This window comes from Dermacentor andersoni, chromosome 8, assembly GCF_023375885.2.
Source record: "Dermacentor andersoni chromosome 8, qqDerAnde1_hic_scaffold, whole genome shotgun sequence".
NCBI lineage: Eukaryota > Metazoa > Arthropoda > Arachnida > Ixodida > Ixodidae > Dermacentor > Dermacentor andersoni.
Window position 1 is genome coordinate 81,892,408 of NC_092821.1, and position 18,960 is coordinate 81,911,367.

The window sequence follows — 18,960 nt, forward strand, 5'->3', positions numbered from 1 at the left end:
ACGCAAGATTTCATTACAGGTTTTTCACAATAACTATCATGAAAAAGTTAGTATTAAGAGGCATATTTACATAAAGGAACCTAACTGTCATTCCCATACTGTAACTATCATACCCTTAGTGCAAGCTATTGGAACTCGCATGCGGAAAAGAGCTTGCTCGCATGTCTTTAAAAAAAAAATGGGTGAATGTAATCGATTAGATAAGTTTCTGGAAATTACGTCGTCTAATGAAATCTTTTTTGCACTTGTCAAATAATTCTCTCTGAATTTGAGTCATTGAGTGTTCGTGCTTCTCCGTGTGATCTATATTGCATTTATTAAGTTCTTGTGATTTATTTGTGGTTATAGCTGTTCGTATAGAGTAAGCTTTTGTTCAGTACTAATTCACATATCGTTGTTATATTAGTGAGTTTATTGCACTTTTACTGCTCTATACATTTTTACTAAAGCACTTCAGTGTGTTAGCCAGTGTTGACCGATTGTCAAGATGTTCTTTGCCGCTGTTATATGTACACAATTTTTTTTTAAATGTTGGTTGGTGCTTGCTACCACCCTGTATGCTTTGTAATATTTCTCCTCCCCCCGCCATTGTAACGCCATGAGGCGCTGTGGCTAAGATGTAAATAAATACATCAAGGTTACGAATTTGCGCTCGTTTTACAAATTTGCGAATCTTGTGCCAAGTTTTAAAACAAACGGATTCTTTTCATGAACATGTCCTCAAGCTCTTCAAAGACAGCGCGGCGCAAGATTGCAGCAAACGCGATGCAAGAAAGAAACTGTAATGGCGCCTGCGCCACCCTCTTGTGGACGCGCCGGGCACAATATAGCAGATGAGTATACTTGCGTCGAGCAAATTTATTAAGAAAACTTCCAGAAATAGGGAAAACTGGACGCATAAATGTCCCTAAAATGTCACTGGGATCTAAACACAATGCCTTGCTTCTCAAGCTTTGCTGTTCAAACTCTGCTGCTGCTTGTGTGCAGGGTTTGAAGCTAAATCATGGTTATTAAAGTGTGTATGCATCCCCCAAAATGCGTCTTCTCAGGGCATACTTTCAATTGCACGCTAAAGGAAAACAGTAAGTCGAGCTAGATGGACAGATTGGTTGTTTTGATGTTTATTATGACTTACCCTATGTCAATATACAACATAGTTGGGTAGAAAATTGTCGCGAAAGGCACCCGTTCTGCTTCTCGAGTAGTGCCGCTGAAGCCAAACGGTTCAGTTGACGCATATCCACGTGATATCATTCTGTGCTGTTCTCTGTGAATCAGCCGGCGCTGATGTCACATGAAAGGTATCACAGTCCGCCACAGGAGGTGAAACTCCGATTTTCCATTTGGGTCTTTTTCCCGCTTACAAAAGTGCTGTTCTCTCTACGAATTACGAAATCCTCATCCCAGAAGCCTAGTATTTCAATCTAGCTGAACTTCATATATTTATTTAGCAGTGCGCTTTTAAAAAATACCTGCTCGTCCTCCTTGCTCCTTTCGTCGCTCATTGTTGTGTCTGAAAGATTTTAGGAATCTTGACGTTGACATGTTGGCAAATATGCCTATTTGTGTACTCAACTAAATTTAAACGTCTTGTACATATGGAAGCAGATTGTTGAGCCTATTTCATCAAAGTCGATGAAACACAATGTAGGGGCCGTCACCAGGCGATGAGACCATGGCATGATAGTCCATATTCATACGACCCTGAAGAATAGAAAAAAAAAACAATCATGCAGGAAGAGCACACATGATCCAATCAACACACACATAAAATAAAAAGATCTTTTACACAGAGACCATCTTTAAGACCACACATAATATAATACTGTCGCGAAAAACGTGTGGCGCGGGCCTCTTTGCTTACTTTCGGGGAATTTTGTGGGCTCCTCGACGCGGGGACAACCTTTGTACCCCAAATAACCGCGACGGCGCCACGGGCAGGTACTGACCGCCCGGCCGCCGCGCCTGACGTCACACGTGCACCTGACGCGTCTTCGTCCCACGCTCGGTTGTCAAAAGCCGATTAGCTATGGTCAGAGTGCTTTTGTGTACGGAGTGTTGACGCGACCATTTCTTGACCCCTTGAACTCTGCCGCTCATTGGATGATGTCGGCTTGCCTGATTGGTCGGGGTAACGAAAGACCTCATTGGTGGAGAAAAGTGTCTCTTGGATGCTGTGTAAACTTATTTAAGGAGTAGTTCGAGTAGTTTTGAGAGAGCAAGTAGACAGCAGCAGACACGGCGCAACTTCACCAGGGGAGACCAGGCCGGTCAGGCAGGCCGACGACGACAGGTATGACATCGTTCTGTTTGTAAATATTTTTATACAGTTTAAACTTAATACGGCAAATGCCAAGTGAATAAACTTAGTTATTGAAATGCTACTCTCGTCGTCGTGCCTGCAAATTTGGACTGACCCCTGCCAGAGCTCATCCCCATTCTTCTTCCGTCTCCCTGGTGAGTTGATGCGTCAAGTATCTAACGGCTGCGTCGCTTCGCTACAAAGTGGTGGAGTGTGCTGGGTACCGAAGTCCACGCTTTAATATCATGGGCCGTGGCAACAAACCTCAAGAACCTAGCTCTAACAGCTCTACTATAACCGAACCCCCTACTGTTCTCGCTACGATGTCCACCCCTCAAGCTAAACCTTTCGTCGGACCGCCAGTCTTTAGAGGCACTCCAGAAGAGTCAATATCCGAGTGGCTGCTTTGCTACGAACACGTAGCCTCCCTCAACAACTGGGATGAAGGGACGAAAGTGAAATTCTTATATTTGGCATTAGACGGCAATGCGAAAAAGTGGCACACCACGCAAATCTTAACGGGTGCCCCTAATACATGGGAAGAGTGGGCGACGCTCTTAAAAACGTCCTTCACAAGTCGTCACTCAGTTGAGATCGCATATTTGCGACTCCAAAACCGAACGCAGCTGCCATCAGAGTCCCCTGAACAATACTACCACGATGTTGTGCAGCTGTGCGCCAAAATTAATCCCTCTATGACAGAAGAAGAACGGCTACGGCACCTCATGCGCGGCCTGCGTCCAGACGTGCAGGAGAAGATAATCATGGCTAATCCGGACAATTGCTCAACTTTCCTTCAAATTCTGCAGCGGATTAATCAAGCGGCTCTGATGACGCGTGCATACCAACCAGAAGCGATCGGCACCCACGTCCCTGCCGGTCAGCAGTCGTGGTACCCACACGCCTTGGCACCTGCCGCCGGAATAACACCCGCTGTAGTAGCAATGCAGCCGCCTCCGGCATGTCTCGCTACCTGCGCTGCGGCAGAGCGTCATTGCCCGCGAGAGACCACCGACCGCGATAGGGACTTGAGGGCGATCGCGGATTCTATAGCCACATTATCGGACCGACTGAAGGCTATTGAAGAAGACGTACGCCGTCCTCCGGTGCCTTGGCCGGCAAGAAATTCCCGTGCCGACGACGGGCGTCCACGATGCCAGCTATGCCGTCGCATCGGTCACGTCGCGCACCAATGCTGGACGCGGTTTCGAGATGACAGAAACCAACAGAGAGGGCCTAATAATAATCAGAGTGGGCAACCCAACCCTTCGGGAAACGAGAACGGCCGGGCCTAGGGAGCCAGTCCGGCCGTCCCGTATGCACTATGTCAGATAGTCAGCTTTTAACAGTACCGATACGAGCAAATGGTACCGACACAAAACTCGTAATTGATACTGGCTCCTCGGTAAATGTCATCTCGTCGCATTTCGCTGAAAAAATAGGTGCTTCATCAAAATCAAGAAAAAATGTCTTCATCAGAGGAATCGGCGGAAGCTTGCTCTCCCCCCAAGGTGAAACTGAAATAACTCTTGATTTCGACTCCACAACTGTTCGCGAGAAGTTTTTGATTGTGAAGGACTGTCCCTACGAGCTATTAGGTGGTCTCCCGTTTTGTCGAGCAGTGCGTCTTCTAATAGATTTCTCCAAGAGTAAGCTCCACCTCAACGGTGAAACTTTTCGGTTGCATGAAAATTCGAGCACCCTGGCACACAATGATGTACTTAGTGCGCGGTGCCACGAGCATATTCGCATTGAACCTCGCACTGAAATCGCTGTCCAAGTAAAAATCGCAAGGGACGGAGTCCATCTCATCGAACCGAACATCACGCTCAAAAACGGACTTCACGTTGCTCGTACCGCGACCAAAGTCGTGCATGGGACAGGTGTGATTCGGATCGCTAATCCCACCATGTCGCCAGTAAATTTGCTCAGCGGAACAAAGCTTGGATGGGCTACTTCTATTCACAATGCACAAGTGGCAGTCATCGCACCCGAAGACACGCAAGACTCTCGGGATTTTGACGTGGAGACTGGGGACCACTTATGTCCAGGTGAAAGGGCCGAGTTGCTTTCGCTCATTGACAACTTCCGTCATCTATTCACTGGCGATAACAACCCCATTCAGCAGACGTCTATGGCAGAACACGTTATCGACACAGGCGATTCTCGACCAATTCATCAGCACCCCTACCGTCACTCTCCTTTTGAAAGAAACCTGATTGAGAAGCAAGTAGAGGAAATGCTGCGCGATGGGATAATAAGGGAATCTCGCAGTCCCTGGTCATCGCCTGTCGTCCTCGTAAAAAAGCCGAACGGGTCATGGCGTTTTTGTGTCGACTTCCGAAGGGTGAATGAAGTTACGAAGAAAGATGTACATCCACTGCCGCGAATCGATGACATTCTAGACGTGCTACAGGGCTCAAGATACTTCACAACACTTGATCTTACATCGGGCTATTGGCAAGTGAAAATCAAGGAGGAAGATAAGCCGAAGACCGCGTTTGCCTGTGGGCCCGGCTTGTATGAGTTCAATGTTGTTCCCTTTGGTCTGTGTAACGCCCCGGCCACGTTTCAAAGAATGATTAACAAAGTACTCAGTGGTCTGCTTTGGAAGGTATGCTTGGCTTACTTGGACGACATTGTAATTTTCTCTAAGGACATGACCGCTCATTTGCAAGATTTGAAAAGCGTATTCTCGGCCTTGGACGCGGCGAACTTGCGGCTGAAGCCGGAAAAGTGCAGCTTTGCTCGACAGGAGATTAAGTACCTTGGTCACATTCTCACTGGCGAGAACATCCGACCGGACCCAGACAAGGTGGCCGCGATTGAAAAGTTTTCCCCACCAAAAAACAAGAGAGGTGTACAGAGCTTTCTCGGAATCTGCAACTACTATCGGCGATTTATCAAGGATTTTTCTCGTATTTCTCGGCCACTCACTAACCTCACTAGAAAGGATGTTCCTTTCGTTTGGGATGCGGCTTGCGAAGCGGCTATGCAATCCCTCAAAGAGAAGCTGATCACGGCGCCCGTTTTGCGTCAGTTTGAGCCGGGGAAGCCGATAGAGGTGCACACTGATGCCTGTGATTACGGAATAGGTGCTGTACTAGTTCAGAAAATCGGATCCGAAGAGAAAGTAATTGCCTATGCTAGCCGACACCTTAATAAGGCTGAGATGAACTACAGCACAACTGAGAAAGAATGTCTCGCTGTCGTGTATGCGTGCGGACAGTTTCGTCCGTACATTTTTGGGTCCAAGTTCACAGTCGTGACGGACCAAGCTAGCCTGGCCTGGCTAATGAAAGTGAGAAATCCGAATGGTCGCCTTATGAGATGGTCTCTGTTGCTTCAGGAGTTCGACATAACGTTGCGGCATCGCCCTGGCCTCAAGAATGGAAATGCGGACACGCTTTCCCGCATTCCTCATGATCCCGCACCAGCAAGCGAAGAAAACCCATTACCGTTGCTCGTGCTGGATCATGTGGACATCGGGCAAAGGCAGAGAGAGGATTCCTGGATGCAAGAAATAATACAGCACCTAGAGCAGCCGAGTGCGCCCGTTGTCAGAAAAACGAAAAAAACGGCACGGAGCTTTCGGCTGGTCGACGGTGTATTGTACAGAAGAGCGAAAGGCTTTCAAGAAGATCGCGCAGCACTCGTTGTCCCCAAGTGTTTGAGATCAGAGGTTCTGAGGCACTGCCATGACGACATCACGGCAGGCCACCTCGGTGTCAAGCGCACATGGGAGAAAATTCGCAGCCGCTATTTCTGGCCAAAGATGTTTTGCCACGTCAGCAAGTATGTCCTCTCCTGCCCTGACTGTCAGACGCGAAAGCTACCACCCGGAAAGCCGACCGGTTTTCTCCAGCCGATCCCACCTGCAGGTCGCCCTTTCCAACAAGTGGGCATGGATTTTCTTGGCCCTTTCACTAAAAGCAAAGCAGGAAACCGCTACATCCTCGTGGTTACTGACTACCACACGAAATGGGTCGAAGCTGTCGCGTGTACAGCGGCCACCGCTGCAGAAGCTGCTAAAGCCTTCATCGAGCAAATTGTCTTACGCCATGGGGCACCAGAAAAAGTGATAACAGATCGAGGGCAGCATTTTGTCGCCAACCTGACTGAAGAAATTTTCCGACTTATAGGTAGCGAGCATGCCACTACTACAGCGTACCATCCTCAAGCGAACGGCTTGTGCGAGCGCTTCAACCGCACGTTGGCCGATATGCTCAGCATGTATGTTTCTTCGAACCATCGCGACTGGGACGAATTTCTTCCGTACGTGCTCTTTGCATACAATTCTTCTACTCACGAGACCACCGGGTTCACCCCGTTCTTTCTTCTTCACGGACATGAGCCCACACTTCCTATAGATGTAGCGCTGGGCGCGGAACGCGGTTTCGACTGCACACTGGACGCCAGGAAAGTGGCCCTCCGGCTGCAGCGTGCTCGCGAGCTAGTGACCGAACGGGAGAGGCGTCAGCAAGTAAAAAACAAACGTAGTTACGACGCTAAACGACGTAGTGCAATCTACCATGCGGGGGACTTAGTGTATTTGTGGACTCCCTTCAGAGCTCGGGGAAAGACAACAAAACTCCTTCACCGATACCACGGGCCTTTCCGTCTTGTTAAGCGAATCGGCGAGAACAACTGGGAGGTAGTGGATAGAACTGGCAAAAAACGTGACGTTGTTAATGTTGCGCGCTTAAAACCGTGCCACGTCAGACAGTGCTCGGATAATGACGACGCCGACGACGAGTCTGTTGACGGACATCGAGAGGAAGTGTGTGATCCAAGCGATGCTGTGCGCGAGTGCGATATGAATGGTGGTGTGCGCGAGTGCGGTTCGCGTAGTGATCGTGCGTGCGAGACAGAGACTTGTGAAAGAGTGCGCGTCGTAGAAGACTCGGACGCCGGGACTGAACTTTACTCCGACTGGAAGACATTCCACAACGAGGCCGATCCGAGAACTATCACTGCTTACGACACGGACACTGATGTGTATCACAGCGCAAGCGAATAATCTTCCTTGTTAATTTTATTGTGTAGCGCGCGATTGAACTTTGATGTTTATTGTCTTCTGCATTTTGTTTCCATTTTGTTAAAACTTGTTTGTTGCTTGTTTTGTTTTATGTGATGTTAAATCTTCCTTACGGATGCAGTTTTTTATATGAATCCCTAAATGTACGTGTTTAATTTGTTAATTTGGTTTTGTAGTAATGCTTTGTAACGAGTGGGACACTCTTTTTCGTAGGGGGGAGGTGTCGCGAAAAACGTGTGGCGCGGGCCTCTTTGCTTACTTTCGGGGAATTTTGTGGGCTCCTCGACGCGGGGACAACCTTTGTACCCCAAATAACCGCGACGGCGCCACGGGCAGGTACTGACCGCCCGGCCGCCGCGCCTGACGTCACACGTGCACCTGACGCGTCTTCGTCCCACGCTCGGTTGTCAAAAGCCGATTAGCTATGGTCAGAGTGCTTTTGTGTACGGAGTGTTGACGCGACCATTTCTTGACCCCTTGAACTCTGCCGCTCATTGGATGATGTCGGCTTGCCTGATTGGTCGGGGTAACGAAATACCTCATTGGTGGAGAAAAGTGTCTCTTGGATGCTGTGTAAACTTATTTAAGGAGTAGTTCGAGTAGTTTTGAGTGAGCAAGTAGACAGCAGCAGACACGGCGCAACTTCACCAGGGGAGACCAGGCCGGTCAGGCAGGCCGACGACGACGGGTATGACATCGTTCTGTTTGTAAATATTTTTATACAGTTTAAACTTAATACGGCAAATGCCAAGTGAATAAACTTAGTTATTGAAATGCTACTCTCGTCGTCGTGCCTGCAAATTTGGACTGACCCCTGCCAGAGCTCATCCCCATTCTTCTTCCGTCTCCCTGGTGAGTTGATGCGTCAAGTATCTAACGGCTGCGTCGCTTCGCTACAATACGTGTAGGGTAATTCATGAAAAAAAATTTCAACCGCTAGAAACACAGAAAGCAATTTGCGAGCAAAAAGGCTATCTTTCATTCTTTGAACTGGTTGGCCTCTCTCTCAAGAAATGTTAGTGAAGGTGGGACCTAAAAGTTAGAGCGGCAAATTCTCTTTTTATAATCTCCTATTTGTATTTGGAGTGGCTAGCAGAGTGCTGCTCTGTCATTATTACTACCTTCTATTTAATATCGCAACTTTTTTTTACTAGAGATTAAGGTCTTACTTATGTGTCTGTACAAAGGTGGCGAACTGAGCGAGATGTCACATTGATCCGTATATCTATTTTTGTATTGTTTAACGCACGGCTATTATTGTTACATTCTTCAATTTGGAATGCTTATACATATGTATAGGCCTACACTTTTTGTTTATTTATCTGGCAACGCCTTCTAACGACATCTAAAAACTTGCGGCAGCCAGAAGCTCTGCCGCGAAATTGCCACATTGATAAGAATTGTTGTGCTTTAACACAAGAGGCATGAGGCACGCTCACCTTCTGAGACTCTCCCAATGTCAGCTTGAATTTTTCGACCATTCTTGCACCCGTGTATATGATTTCCAAAAGCGCTAGACGCTTGCCGATGCAGTTCCTCGGGCCATCACCGAAAGGCTGGTATGCGATTGTTGGCCTTGCAGCAACGTTTTCCGGCAAAAACCTACAGCGGCAGTAGGAACAGAAACAAAAGCTCTACTTTGACTTCAGTTCACAATGCGCAGCTAGTCCTACGTCACGAATGCTCCCCTCTAAAGTGCAGGAGCCACGTTCCGTCCGTTGTCCTTTTTTGCCCGTTCCCTCAAGTTAAAGAAATGAAATGCACTGAAGCTCAACCACGGGCACCAACAGAAAATCGGCCCATGTTTTAAATTGGAATTCTTACCAGGACATACTCCAGGTTTCAGGCACTTACTCGTTAACCTGGGAATAGGTGCTGCTCTTACAAACCAATAATTTTACCAACATTAATTCCTAGCAGCAACAGAAGACAGTGCCAATTGTTACATATTTGGCACAGAAGAAACTCCAAAGCACCTGCTGTATGCATGCCCATCATATGAAAATCGCAGAGGAAGCTAAATGACAGGCTCGTTACAGAACGGAAGATTCTGAGACCGTGGCCTCGCCCCTAGGTGATGGGCACGGCCCCGAAAACTGCTGCTGTTCTTCTTGAGGCTCACTTTCTTATATGACCGTCTGTGATAGATCAAACAAGGAACGCTTGTGCATGTGTGTGTGTGCATACTGCTGACTTTCTTCTCCCCTCCTTCTCGTATTTCACTTCCATTTCTCCCTCTCCGGAAAATGCTAGCAAAACGGGCTCAGTCCTATTCGCCCCCCTCTCTGTCAAACATGCTGACTTAACAAGATATTTAGCTGAAGTGAGAATACAGGCTTTTTGAAAACGTATCTTTTTCGAAACAGTTCCGTGTGTACCTTTTCCCGTACCGTTCCCAATGTACCTAAACTGACGACGCGATTGTGTCTACTGCGCTGTGAGCAAGAAACCCCCGCTCTCCGTATTAGGTTTTTAAATGTCAACAAACATTTAGACTTCCTTTGTTACCGGAATCTTTTGTGGGCTGTGTCTGTTATGTAGGTGGGTTAACCCACCTACGTCAAATCTCACTTCTGCTCAAATACTTTTACTGAAACCACAATGTGCGCTCGGAGGCAATAATTTCGAAAGTGCTCGTGCCACGAATTTTCTTCCTTCGTAGCCGGGTAGTGCTTGGTGAAGCCAAATAATACATTCTACGTGGGGGTGCTCAAGGAATTTAATGTATTCAAGCAATTCCACCTTGCGGAGCTGTGCTAGAAACAATTTTAATTACTCGTTGACGTCGTAGTCCTCGAACACTCGCTTGCGAGAGTTACATAACTATTTGGTACAAAGCTCTTGCCTTGCAGTATTCACGGTTTTATGTTTGCATTTTAGTACTTGTTTAGCAATAAAAAAGGCACACTTGAAGCACTTACCTGTCGGGGTCAAACTTTTCTGGCTCAGGCCAGATGCGAGGGTCCATGTGGATTTGAATAGTTGGCGACAAAATGCTTGTACCCGCCTTGTACTTGATGCCGTTATATTCAAAGTCATTTACTGCGCTTCGGGTTGTGAAACTGGAAGTTTAAGAGCAGGAGGTATGTAAGTAGAGCAATTTCCGCGTGATTAAATACGGCAGCAATGCTGAGCTCGGGTGCAGACTTACGTTACGACGGGCGGGAACATGCGAAGAGTCTCGTCCACAACTCGGGCCAAGTATTTTAAGCCTTGCGTTATTGCCGTGTAATCCAGTTCTCCCTGCGGTGAGTTTACTCCCATTATTATTGCCGTACAGTTAAACGAATAGCGGAACGTGCAGCTTCCATTACGGCCTAATTTGCGACAAAATGCAGTCGAATTCTCATTGTAGCGTCTAGCAACTATCAATGGCTTAATTTGTATTCTACGTACTGCCCTTTTCAATTTAGAAGGCTATCCGAAACATATTGGTAACTATTACAGTCGGTGTTCCTTGAACTTGTTTTATGCAGAAGAGGAAGCCAAGGCCCACGCAATAGGTTTTCATGAGAGCCGGAGGTCTATGAAATGTTATTTCATACGGAGATTAACTACTTATTCGTTCCTTACCAGTTCAATGTGCAACGGAGTCGGAAAGATGAGACGAACAGTAGATTGAGCGTAAACTTTTCGAGGTTGGCCCACAGAGCATGTTAACGGCGATAAAGCGAAGTACTTCACTGCTTGAAACACTTGCACGCTAACATCCTTCTCGCGAAGAAATACCGTGGAGTTCCGTTCAGTTTTCAGATTGTGCGTTTACACGTGATGGCCCGCGTGCTTTGCATTCAAAATGTCTCACAAGTGCCTTAAAGGAATCAGATGTACTCACATAGCGTGCAATAACAGACTTCACTTCCTCGCGGACATTTTCCTGGACGTCCTGATGCTTGGCGAGAACGTAGGCGAGGTAGCTTAGGCCTGTGGCTGTTGTCTCGAAGCTGAAATCAGTCGTAAAACGTAAGTTTGTGATAAGGTGTTTGACTCCAACTGTCTAGCAGGAGAGATGAGCGCAGCCATGGAAACAGCGTACATGAGAAAATATTTTGTAGCTAACAGGCTCGATGAAGCGCATCCTGGCATCCGCTACAATGCAAATCATGTAATCACTGAATAATTCGTAAACGAGAGCCATCGAGGCGCTGCTGAAGCATGACTGGCACTCTGAAACCAATCCTAAGTGCCTTGTATCCCCCGGCACTTGGCTGCTTATGTGATTTGGCAGACATATTTCACGTGATCTTGTGCAAATGCGAAAAGCGGAAGCCGATAGTCATAAGCGGGTGGAGTCGTGGCAGGAATGAATGTTTATGCTTGCCATTCTGTGAGCTTGCATTCATTCATTTTGAAAGTAGCAGTTTCATTTTGAAGTACGTTCGAAAGGATCTCATGCCGCGGAGCACTGTATAGGGTGCGTGGCCTTCATGTTTGACGGTGATAAAGCTTTCACGAGAGAAGTGCGGGTATTACAGACGGATCATCGCTGCAACGAAGAGCTAGAGTTCATGCGGAACCCCACATGACTGCTGCACTTCTCGATCATTGGGAGCTTCAAGAAACGAACAATCAAGTTTGTTTTCAGTGAGAATGCGAGCAACAGTCATGTGCAAGTATTTCTTTTCGGCGGAAACGTGCCTCTGGTGGAATTGACGTTACGTAATTATGTGCTACATTATCTTCTAAATCAATCGAAATGTTGAACTGCCCCAGCCTTCTGTAAATTGCAATTTTTGGAGAGCATGGGCTTTTACAGTGCTAAAAATATCGTATCGGTTTCATTTTTATACTGTCCACGGAAAACATGACGACGTCTGGACACGTCTCTGCTATAAAAAAGCCAAGTTGCAATGGAGAGCAATGATGTGGCCCATGCTTACTGCTCTACATGAAATTTCTGCTGCTACAGCGCCGGGGCCCACGTTGATAGATGTACGGCACTCATACTGAATTCCGCCGAATTGCGATTTTCTAGGGGAAGCCAGTGTCCAGTTAAACTTATTTGAACTTTTCTCACAAGGATGCCGAAATAAAAGGAAATGTACTGTGCCTTAGATATTTTTTTACCTCTTGTCTGCGAATAAACCTAGAGAGTGTTTTCTTTGTTAATTTGTTGCCTGACTTACCCAGCGATGAAGAGAATGGTAGTATTGATGCCAACTTCTTCTGGACTCATTCTTTTGAAAAGCTTTGCGTCAGCTGCGTGGAAGAAATACATGTTGAATAATTATGTTTACAGAACAGAGCAATTTTCGAGGAGCAGCTGTGTGCTTAGCAGAAAATTTGTGATGAAACAACGTGGAATATCAGAGATAGACAATATGTTCCGCACTGATATTGTTTAGGAAGCATGTCAGACTTTTTTTAGTGTGAAAGACTTGTTTTGCACTGCGCTTGGGGCTAAATCGTAAAGTCTCATTGTTAATACCGAATTTACGCCTTCTGAGAGCAATGAAACAGCGCTACGATTCACAGTACTTCGCTTAGGCAATTTTTGGAAGTTAACTCCACGATAGAAATGTTCGCTATTTTGTAAGACTCGCAAAATCTGAAAACATAGAGTGTGAGATTTATCCTCGGGTTACGCACTTTTCTTGCTGTGACGGCACAGGTTTTGATATTTAGGCAATCCAACGTTTTTTGTTCCCATACCTGACTCGGTAGTGTACGACGTGAGGCCATAATTAAAAACTGAGAGACGCAATGGCGAGTAGGGCCACCGCTAACTGAACGCTTCAAACTGAACTGCATTCTACCTATTTGCTGGATCGAACTTGTTGACAGTGGCAGAATCATAAGAAAAAAAAAAAAATCCCCACAATTACGATACCCCGTAATGCGAAATTTGAGCGCAGCTCTCCGCGTGTTTTCGTTTCGCGATATATTGGCTGGCGCGGACAATCTTGCTCGCGCGACACGTTGCAAACGGAGCGATGTGTGGCGTGAGTGCCTCGCTATTCGGGAGATGGCGTGAAACAGTGCGTGGGTGACGCGTGGGCACGATTCACAGCAGCCGCCGCAGACAGACCTCCTCTCACGCAGCGCTGTGGTTGCATATATGGTATCTCTGGACGCGCACGTCGCATGCCGTCCGTGAACAGACGACAGAGCGCATCTCAGACGCCATCTGGCAGCAGTCGTCGCAAGTCTTGGGCGGTACTGTGCTTTTCATCTCACGCTGTGCTCCGCGCTGGTTTACATATTTCGCTTTGCTTATTCGCTCGGTTACGACGAACAATACCGATGTTCGCCGCAGGAACAGGCGCCTAAGAGCTGCTCTCTAAAAAGGCGAGTCAACCAAAGTCGCCGTGAAAGAAGTCTAGGCGACGTATATTGTATATATATTGATTTGCACTGAAATTAGGATATTACCAGTGTGATAAGTTGGGTCGGCTAGTAAAATTAAGTTAACATTATGGGGTTTAACGTGCACCTATATCCAAGTACACGGATGTTTTCGCATTTCGCCCCCATCGAAATGAAACCGCCGCAGCCGGGATCCGATCCCACGTCCTCGCTCTTAGCAGCCGAAGGTCGGCTAGTACACACACAAGAGAATAAATAGCTCTTTGAACTGGACAGAGGCAGCGACTACTTACACGAGTGCTGACTAACAACCATACAAATTGATTACTTGGGCGCGTTGTCTATAGTCAATTTCCTTTCGCTTTATCCTCTGCTAGTTTCAACACTAGTTAAGCACGGAGGGTGTTTAAGGTCCGTAGTCGGCGCCTATCGATGACTCAAGTGCATGGTGGCAGCGCGAAGGAAGATCTGTTGTCCGGTAAACAGACGCTGTATTCAAACAAGTCGTTCCCTAGTTAAGACATAGAGCGTTCGCTGACGCATGTGTCACCATGCCTGTGAATAGCGAATGCAGAAGAGCATTAAAGATGATGCAATGTTGCCTTATTGCATAATATTAAGGCGAAAGCCTTAAGTGGCTCGTGGCAATGTCTCATACCCGAAAAAGGCACAGTGAGACAAAAAGGGCACTGAGACAAAAAATGTCGTCATCAGGAATGGCTCATATCCCCGAAAGCAAGCGAAGATACAATGGCTGAATATCAATGAAAAAAAAAAAAAAAACGAAAGAAAGCACGAAGAAAGGAAAGAACGAAAAAAACGAAATAAAGAAAGAACGAACAAAATAACAAAGAAAGCAAGAAAGCAAGAAAGAACGAGAGAAAGAAGAACCTTTAGGTAGTATATTAGGCGCTCGCATTTGTCGTTGAGGGGGTCGACCTACAGCGCCATACATTTACTTCACCCTACTGCCTGTTGTGTCTTGCTTGCAAGAAGTCTGACCCCACCGATCGTATAACTTAATACATCATCACGTGCGCAGCAGGCCTTCGCCTTCGCGTGTTACAGGAGCGTAATATGCTGTCGAATGTTTTCTGAATTATTCGCAGTATTTTATTTGTTCCATTGTGGGGCCTTACACTTCTATCCGGTCCTTCTATTTCATTTACTCATGGCGAGATATTTCATTCGCTTTTCTCGGGCGCATGTAGGTTGACGCTGTCGTCTTTCGTGTCAACATGGGTTGACACAAATATAATTGTTTTTGTTCCTTGACAAAGAGTCCAGGTAGGCTGATCCGGAAGATAGGGCAGTTCACGTTTTAATGTAGTTAGTTTTAGACTATACTGGGGCTAACTACGCCGGTATCGTTAATTTGAGTTACATTGCAACGAATTTTACCTTATTATCTCGTTGGCACCTACATTTTGATAGCTTTTGTCACTCCCTATGACATTACAAAGTTACGAAATTCTCCCTTTCGTTATGGGATTACATATACACAGAAAGCAAGATCTCAGATACGCCAAACCTGCCTGAAGTCGGCAAAGAAGACCTTCTATACAAACAGTTTCTATACCCTTCCTTCTAAGAAAGTATTTGCGAAAAAATTCTTAAGGAGTCATTTATAATGATTGCGTCCACTACACGTTCTGGTATACCTTGTAGCGTCTCTCAAGTCCCCGTTGTGCTAAACATAGCCAGTTTAATTTCAGAGCGTGCAATAAAACGCCAAAGCAGCGGTAGTCTCACTGAATAAATATTCCTAAGTGAAAAAAGACTGATCAACCACACTGTCAGGGTAGGTGAACGACGGGATGACGGGACGACGAAATATCAAATAGAAAATTATGTGCGATAAAAATGAAATTGCTTCAGCAATATTGTAAATATGACACATACCATCAAGAAGTTGTGGTGCTTCCGGCAGCTCTCCTTCCTCACTCTCAACATCAAGCATCGTCTGCAGCATGTCCGGCTTCCTCGCCTAAAATCAGAGGTACAAACCATAGCGAGTCATGTCCTCTTCTAGGTTATCAAATTTTAACGGGTACGACTCCACAACCATTCGAAAAAGAGTTCCAGCAATCGTAAGGTTGTGTTAAATTTTTCACAGTGGAAGGTGTTATGGGCTCATTGCAATAGCCGTTTCGGTTGGCGATGTTGTCCGCCACTGCCACCACCGGTCTCCGTCGCAGATATCGCCAGGAATGAGAAATAAAAAAAAAAAAAACCCAGTTCCCGCCAGGATCAAACCAGGGCCTTCTGTGCGCGAGTCTGCAACTCCTCTGCTGCGTCGCGCCAGCGCTTCTTAGCTGCTGCAAAAGCATGCCACATACAGGTGTCCTAGCACGCGAGGAGTCACGTGATTTGAGATGCGCGGCGCGTAGCCTCTATACGTGCCTACCTTGCATATTGCATGTTGTTGCACCAGCTGACATTCCATGTAGCAGTTGCATAGCAAGCGGTACAAGGTAGATAGAGAAGTTTTAAAAAAGAAAAAGAACATTAAGGTGATGTATACAAAAGTGTTAGAATGAGAAACATGTATATCATGCCTGATTAAATCAAGTAGGCTAAGTGGTTGTTTCTCGCCGCCCCGTTTCAAAGGGGATGTCAATAAGTCTTTATCTTTATCTGAAGCAGCACCGTATCGTGCCAATCGTCACGCGATGTGAGATGCGTGCCGCGTAGCGTCAATACGTGCAACCTTTCCATTGCAGTTGCGTTTTAATCAACCAGGTGTCGAAACATGCAGCAGTTGCATCGTAGCGTGTCACATGTAAAGGGAACGTGACATGTACGTCAGGCAGTCTGGACGCCTGTGTTTGCTCTTCGGTATACAGGTTATGACGCCTCCTCGCAACGTACGAATTGCTGCTGAAGAAGCGAGTCGTACAGCTACGTGCGCGGCTGCGACTACTCAACGTCGGTGTCAGCAGACCTCTTTGCAGAGAGCAGCACAGGCCGCAGCTCACCGTCGAGACCGGGCGGACAGTTCAGTTCGATCTCGTGATAACGACGCAACGAAACTTCGCCGCGAAGACCCTGTAGTGCGCGCTGCCGAAAATGGAGCTCCTATGGAGCCGCTCCTCTAGCTTGCGCAGTGACTTTGCTGCGTGTGCCGCGTCGGGCTGTGACTCTTTTTGACTTCGTAATACAGCAACACATAGCACCCTAGAGACTGCCACACTTCCGTTAGGCAACCCATGTTTGAGGGAGATCGGATAAATAGATATTTACGTTTTGACCAGAATCAAGGCTGTCTACAGGCTACGCTAAAAATAAATAAACTAAACACTTAAAGTCGCATGGCATACTCTGCATGTGTGGGCAGGAGTGGAAAAATGCTTCAGGCGGAATAGGAAAAATCAACATAAATTCTGATTGAGATATGCGCGCTTCATGTTTTCCATGTCTCTTGGCTGAAAAGCGGCTTTGAAGTACAAGTCACCTTACTTTGAGAGCAAGGAGAGTCCGGGACAAGGAGCTCCTGAATATACTTATTGTTCTCTTTAAAATTCTCCATTTTTAAGTAATCTACCATTCCCAGAGCTTTGAAGTAAGTTCGCGGAGTAATAGAGTAATTCATTCTTTTTTATACAGTGAGACTTCGCTTATAGTCTATAGATGAGTCCGTAACCATATAAATAGAATTAAATGCATGATAAGCAGTCACCGGCACTCCATCAATATTATGCCGACAACCTCGCCTGAATTTCCTGATGGACATTTGCGATAATATTTTTAAATGAACAAAACTATATTCGGTGATTTATTTTGAGTTGAGCGCATATGTACAAGCAGAAACTCACCTCGGGATTTTTCATGCGAAGTTGAACCACCTTTGATGTGTGTTTGTTGAATATATCATACGTGAATGAGCCAATCTTTTCATTCAGCCAAAGTATCGGCGCGATGTACTTAGACATCGTTGTTGTACTATCTAGAAAAGTGAAAGAGAAAAACGGTCATCCACGAGAATGTAGCGCGCAGATACAAAAGAATATCCATGCAGGTACCTCATAAAGAAAATTTGCCCGTAGAAGAAAAACTCGTCCTGATCGTAGTTCGAACCCGCGACGAACGCCTTTCCCGGCGGTCGCTCTGCAATCTGAGCTAATGAGGAGGCTTGAAACTTCCAAAGCGAGGCCCAATTAATAGACATTTCGAAGCGCAGAAGATCTTCAAATAATCTTGAAATAGTAGTTCTGCGGAACCCGCAAGGTGGAGAGAAGTAATTAATAAAGGGAAAATCAGACATCCACCCGTTCGTAGCAATTGCTACAAAGGAAACCCATACGGGTTCCTCTCGTCTTGGTTCGAGTCCCGGACCAGGACGAATTTTTCAACTATGAGGCGTTTCTTTCGAGGAAAGCCTCAGAGCCCCCCCCCCCCCCCACACACACGCACACACACACACACACACACACACACACACACACACGCACACACACACACACACACGCACACACACACACACACACACACACACACACACACACACACACACACACACACACACACACACACACACACACACACACACACACACACACACACACGCTACCATGGGATCGCGAGTCCAACAGATTTGATGCCTTCAGGTAGCGTGCTAAGTTTTACTGGCTAGTTGACTCTTCCAAATCAATGGACCACGTGAAACCTGCGGCCCGAAGGATGTTTTACATCTGCTGCCAGGGCCATGTCCAGGGCTTAAAAAGTGGATGGATAGATAACGCCCCCATTGCACAATTGGTAAGAGTGCTTACATGCGTTTGCAGCAGGATGCAAAATCAGGCGAGTTAGTGTAGGCTCACAGCTGTAAGAGCGTCATTTTAGTTCATAGTCAGCGCCGTGTGGTGTCCCCTTCTTTTTACTCAGTCTGTGTCCTGTCGCGCTGTAGGAAACATGTAACATGCACATGCCTATGCAAGCCTCACATTCGTTCTAGCTAAATTTATCGAGGGCGCAATAGCGCGCACGTTTTTACGTCATTGTCATTACTACATGCCTGTCTCCTTGTTACCGTCACCATTATCATTAAACTATTTCATATTACTGTATAACGAAGATCTTTTCTAGCGACCTCTAATTACCCTCTTTTAGATGCCAACTGGTTTTAGTCTATTCCTGCGAACGTTCACATTTTATCACACCTCTGAATTCAATTCCGTCGTCGACCAAATTTTCCTTACCTTGGCGTCCATTTCATTACTTCAATAAAACATCAACCCTGAGTATCACACAGCCGACCTAGCCCCACTGCATCTTATAATGAACTGGAATATCATCAACATCAGCGTTGAACCTA

General features: G+C 46.4%; 1 protein-coding gene across 2 annotated transcripts in view; it reads right to left on the minus strand.

Annotated features, from left to right (window-relative positions):
- Nucleotides 1-843: 843 nt before the first annotated feature.
- LOC126538716 (cytochrome P450 3A5-like) overlaps nt 844-18,960 on the minus strand; it is a 40,654-nt gene continuing 22,537 nt past the window's right edge. For both annotated transcript variants that reach the window (XM_050185435.2, XM_055074907.2), the window contains 8 exons: nt 17,462-17,592; nt 15,549-15,633; nt 12,467-12,539; nt 11,176-11,284; nt 10,492-10,583; nt 10,262-10,402; nt 8,780-8,942; nt 844-1,704 (listed from right to left, as the gene is read on the minus strand). In XM_050185435.2, the coding sequence (XP_050041392.2) occupies nt 1,627-1,704; nt 8,780-8,942; nt 10,262-10,402; nt 10,492-10,583; nt 11,176-11,284; nt 12,467-12,539; nt 15,549-15,633; nt 17,462-17,592 (872 nt within the window). In that variant the 3' untranslated portion in view covers nt 844-1,626. The remainder of the gene's footprint in view (nt 1,705-8,779; nt 8,943-10,261; nt 10,403-10,491; nt 10,584-11,175; nt 11,285-12,466; nt 12,540-15,548; nt 15,634-17,461; nt 17,593-18,960) is intronic.